Genomic DNA, 4974 nt, shown 5'->3' on the forward strand with positions numbered 1-4974 from the left:
AGGGGGGGGATTTCAAGACTTCCCACTTCATTGGTTTGGTTTGTTCAACTGTGGAAAAGAACAAGCCAAAGGCCAGTAAAGGAAGACATACAGGTGAAGAAATGGAAATGGATTAGGCACACCCTTAGGAGACCCCCGACAAGCATCATCAGACAGGCTTTGACGTGGAATCCTCAAGGAAAATGACCTGGAGGCGAGCGGTACAAGCGGAAATGAAAAAGGCGGGGATATCAGGGAAACGGCTAGAAAAGGATGTTCAGGACAGGCTTCGCTTGAGAAATATTGTTGATGGCTTATGCTCCACTAGGGGTTGAAAAGGGCAAGAGAGAGAGGTTTGGTTTTATTAGAGATGGACGTTTGATTTAGAGTAGCCCTGTTTTAAACAACCTCGAAATGTTGAAATGGGTTTTAACACATGCAGATGCACAGTTTTTTTGCCTTGACCTGATTTCTTTTTTTCTTTTTAATTATTTCCAGGGACAGAGTCGTGGTTCTTTTCCCTGGATGTTGGGAAGAAGTTCAAGTCTGGGAAAAAGAAGGCGTATCCGTGTGACGGTTCTTCCATCTGTTACTTCGGACAGGAGCTTGGGAATGTCCAGTTTTATTGGATTCTCAATGCTGGTCACATGGTAAGATATTGTCCCATCCATCTTAAACAATAATGATGATGATAATAATAAAGATAATATGATAATAATAATAATAATAATATAATGATAAATAATATAATAATAAAAATATAATAATAAAAATAAAGACCATTCCTATAGCACCCACTCCCTGATGCTGCTGGGGTGTTCAACAATTCTTTCAAATATACATACAAATACACCCATAACCTGACAAAGAACACATAAACAAAAAAGACATTCACTGTGGCTACTGATCACACTTGTTGTTGGAACAAGAGTCAAGCAATATGATAAAATAAGATTTAAATAAATGAGTTTTTAGATCAGATTTTAATGCGGTTAACCCTATCTGTACATCGTGTTTTACTATCGTGTCCATACTATTTGGGGAACTCTGTGCCACAACTTTTCAAAGAGGAAATTTACTTGTTAATCCGATCCGTACGCTTTGCTTAGCAGCCTGTCAAAATGATTTTTTGAGAAATACTGAAAGTTTCAAAGAGATCTTCGCTCTAGAAGTATTCTAAAATGTGAAGAAGACAACCCCTGGGGTACAAAATGACCCCAGGCGTACAGACAGGGTTAAATAAATGAGTTTTTAGATCAGATTTATATGCAGTTATAGTAGGTGTCTCTCTCTAATGCAAATCTAGTGTGGAACCTGGAGAAAAATCACAGAGAATGATGTACAGAAAATGGAATGACGTGGAATTATGGCCAAGAAGTTAGCCTAAAATAAGAAAAAAAATTAAGAAAGTGTTTGTTATTGGTCCATACCCTGATCCAGGGTGAGAAGGGCAATGATGGTGATGATCTTGCGTGTCGTCTAGTGGGTGGTTGGTGGGTGCTCTGGTGTGGTTTGCTTCTTCTTTCCTATCAAACATCTATTGTCCTTATCTCCCCTCCTTCTTTTTTTGTGTTTATTACTCTCTTGTAACACCTCTATTCTTCGGCTCTTATATGACCTTATGCAGTCGCGAGCGCCGCAAAACACAGAGTTCTCTGAGCTCACAGTTCTTTAAAAATTTCTGTGTTTTTAAACCATGATGTGTTAGTTGTCCATGATGGTAGATATAATAATGCAATGTAGCCAAGTCTGAGATTAAAAGAAAAAAACGTCTGATCGTAGAACATTAAGTTTATAATTATTGATAAATTCAAGGCTACTTTTTAAAAATTGATTTCTTTTTTTTTTTTTTACATCTCAAACTTCATATCTAGTTCATTTGTATTTTCTTTGTATAATGACTTTAAACCGACTAGATCTAACACAAAGATATATTTATGGCATCAGAATGTTGGTAAGAAGGTAGTCAAGGTAGAATATATAACTACAGAGATATTTTCTCTATCAAAGTCTTTGGCCTGGCATTTTTTCTTTCAGTTTGTTGTTATGTAATCATTTAATGGGGTTTTTAAAATGCTCTCTCTTTCTTGTAGGTGCCACAGGATAACGGACCTGGTGCTCTAGCTATGGTCAACAAAGTGATTGAGTAGACGGTTCTGAGCAAGGTGGACATTCGACTGCTTGGGCCATATTTTTGTATAAGCTTTTTTCTACGGTAATCTCATGGTTTGCAAAATATTTTGCTGTAAACTCAGGTCTCCACTGCTGACTTAAAGCTTTTGACTTAGGTCTGAAAGGTTCAGAAATAGATCTGTGTATTTGGTAACGTGTTTTTTGTACAGACTAGCATGCACATAGCGAAATATGCATAGCAAAGAGATTTTAAAGTTCGGAATTAAAAGTTGTACTTGTGTGTTCTTTACATTTATTTGAATAACTTAGCCAAATTCATACGTAACGATAAGATTTCTGAGTCCTACTTATTCCACTATGTGCACTCTAGACTGTATATTGTGTGTGTATTAAGATACCATGAACCCGGTCTAAAGCTTGTTCTTTACATTTCCACAGACTTATTGTCTTACAAGTTTCTGCACATTTTAAAAGAATTGCATTCAGTTCAGAGAAGCTATTTTTTTACACAGATGTTACAAATAGATTTACTATTTCAGCAATAGACCCATATAAATTCATTGTTTCTGGCTGTCTGTTGGCCATGAAGGTCCAAGTATTTGGATGGCCTCGGGCACTGACGATCTACTAACTAGTCTGGAGACAAAACTTCTTACGTGATCAAAATGTCTATATTTTCTGTCCCCGTCGTTTTATGCAAGAAAAATTCTGAAATTATGCAAATTGAGCCCAAAAATGTGACATTATGCGATTATTTAAATTTTATCAAAGAATGATAAAGGAAAATAATAAGAAATTATGCAAAAAATGATCAAATTTTGCTAAATTATGCGGGGTGCATAAAACCACAGGGACAGTATTTTGCCGACAGTGTCGAGAAAAACAGATTTTCTCGACACTGCTACTGTTAGCAAGATATAGATACTTTGATAGCATGACTGTTTGGCATACTTCTAATATTGATCTGAAAGCTTAGTGGGATATAAACAGACATGTTGTGAAACGATGTTAATTTGCTGTTTTTGACTCCTACAAGTCTGACATGTCTACTGACTAGATGCTGCAGTACTTTTTCCCTTCTTGTTTTCCTCATTTATCACACTTGCCTGTATCTGCTTGCCTGTTGGACTTACTATAACTACATCCAGATACTTTAAATTTTCATTAAAAAAAAATTTGGTTGGTGATACAAGTTTGTAGCATGAAATCTGTCTTTTTTTACGATGAAAATGGTAACCTATGCTTATTTTCATTGAAACTTGCGGCATCAAAACAGGAAGTAGGCCAAGGACTTTTGTAAGAGTTAAGGCGTAAAAGTGTCAAGAGGGAAATTTGGAGTTTGATGGTTTGTGCCCGAAGCTTTCGATTTGATTCTTCTTCTACCCCGTTCAGTTCTGTATTGATTTTTATACTCAAGGTTCAAGATTTTGTTTATATCTTTTTCCTGTATTGCGTGCCAACCTTCACGTAGATGTAAAACTGAGATCACTATCTCATACTACAATGTTTTTACTTTCTTTGTTTTCTACTCACTTATATTATATGCAAGTCATGTCGGTCTAGATGTGATTGGCTGTCCAGTAGATGTTATTTTATTTAGCTCTAGGAGATCTAGATCTTAAATGTGAATTTTCAGTTTGGTAAAAGCCAGTAGTATTGTTTCATTACTTTTGTCTGTTGTTTAAGTTTTGAGTGTTTTTTTAAAATGTGCCATTGGAGGGCTGGTTTAAAGATATATTATTATATTGGTGGGTGTTTTTTAAAAATAAGGATGCAAATTTTCTATTTAGTTTCACTGTAGGACCTACTTAACTTAGTGACAGTTGAATTAAAGAATGTAATACGTTATTTCATTGCGGAGAGCACTAATTGATACTTGAAATGCCATACTGTTTGTGTGTGTGCCTCTACTGTTGTCAGTGTACACATATTGAGAGTGAATCCTATGAATATGATATAAGTGCCTTTACAAGGGGTATGTTTGGAAGTGTAAACCACTTTAAGAGTTAATTAAAGTGTGGGTGGTTGGCGGGTGCTGTGGTGTGGTTTGCTTGTTCTTCCCTATGTGAAACATCTATCGTCCTTATCTCCCCTTCTTCTTTGTTATGTTTGTTATACTCTCTTGTAACACCTCTAATCTTCTGGCGCTCATATGACCTTATGCAGTTGCGAGCGCCGTAAAACCCTCTACTAGAACTAAACTAAACTTTAAGCAGTTCCTGTGGATACGTGCCTGTGTGTGGTTTATGTTTATGTTATATGTGTCATGATTTATTAAAAAAGTGTTCCAAAAACAAAATAGTCCAAGTTGTTTTTGTCCTTTTTCGTTTTCAAAAACTCTGACCAATAATAATTTGTTTCATTCCTGTTGGGGATGGAGGTTTAATTCGAACTGGAAAGTACTGCCACTTAAAGTTAAATTTCGAGGTACAGCTGCTGAAAGTTGTTAAATACCAAGATACTGTTGCCTTGTAGGCTTACATAGTGTGAAATTATGGAGTATTGCCACTGAAAGTTCAATTCCAAAGTCAAATTCTGGAGTACCACCAATTAAAGTTAAATTTGGAGGTTAAATTCTGAAGTATCACCAGTTAAAGTTAAATTCTGAAGTACTGCCTATTAAAGTTAATTTCGGAGTAATGATATTCTTAGTCTTAGTACTTTAACTTAGTGCCACATCCACTCTGTGAGGGATTGGAGGGTGCTCTGGTGTGGTTTGCTCCTTCTTTCCTATCAAACGTCTGTCGTCTTTATCTCTCCTCCTTTTTTGTGTTTGTTACTCCATTGTAACACCTCTAATCCTCGGCACTTATATAATGACCTTATTGTGTTGTAAGTGCTGTCAAACTCTAATGAAACCCC

The 4974-nt window shown here is 36.1% G+C and overlaps 1 protein-coding gene across 1 annotated transcript in view; it reads left to right on the plus strand.

Annotated features, from left to right (window-relative positions):
* The window catches only part of LOC101846032 (retinoid-inducible serine carboxypeptidase), a gene marked incomplete in the record, with an annotated part of 15060 nt that extends 12180 nt beyond the window's left edge, over positions 1-2880 (plus strand). Inside the window, 2 exon segments of the mRNA XM_013088137.2 lie at positions 478-629; positions 2073-2880. Of these exon segments, the coding sequence (XP_012943591.1) occupies positions 478-629; positions 2073-2129 (209 nt within the window).
* Positions 2881-4974: the final 2094 nt, after the last annotated feature.

The sequence above is a fragment of the Aplysia californica genome, unplaced genomic scaffold (genome assembly GCF_000002075.1).
Source record: "Aplysia californica isolate F4 #8 unplaced genomic scaffold, AplCal3.0 scaffold00691, whole genome shotgun sequence".
Classification (NCBI taxonomy): domain Eukaryota; kingdom Metazoa; phylum Mollusca; class Gastropoda; order Aplysiida; family Aplysiidae; genus Aplysia; species Aplysia californica.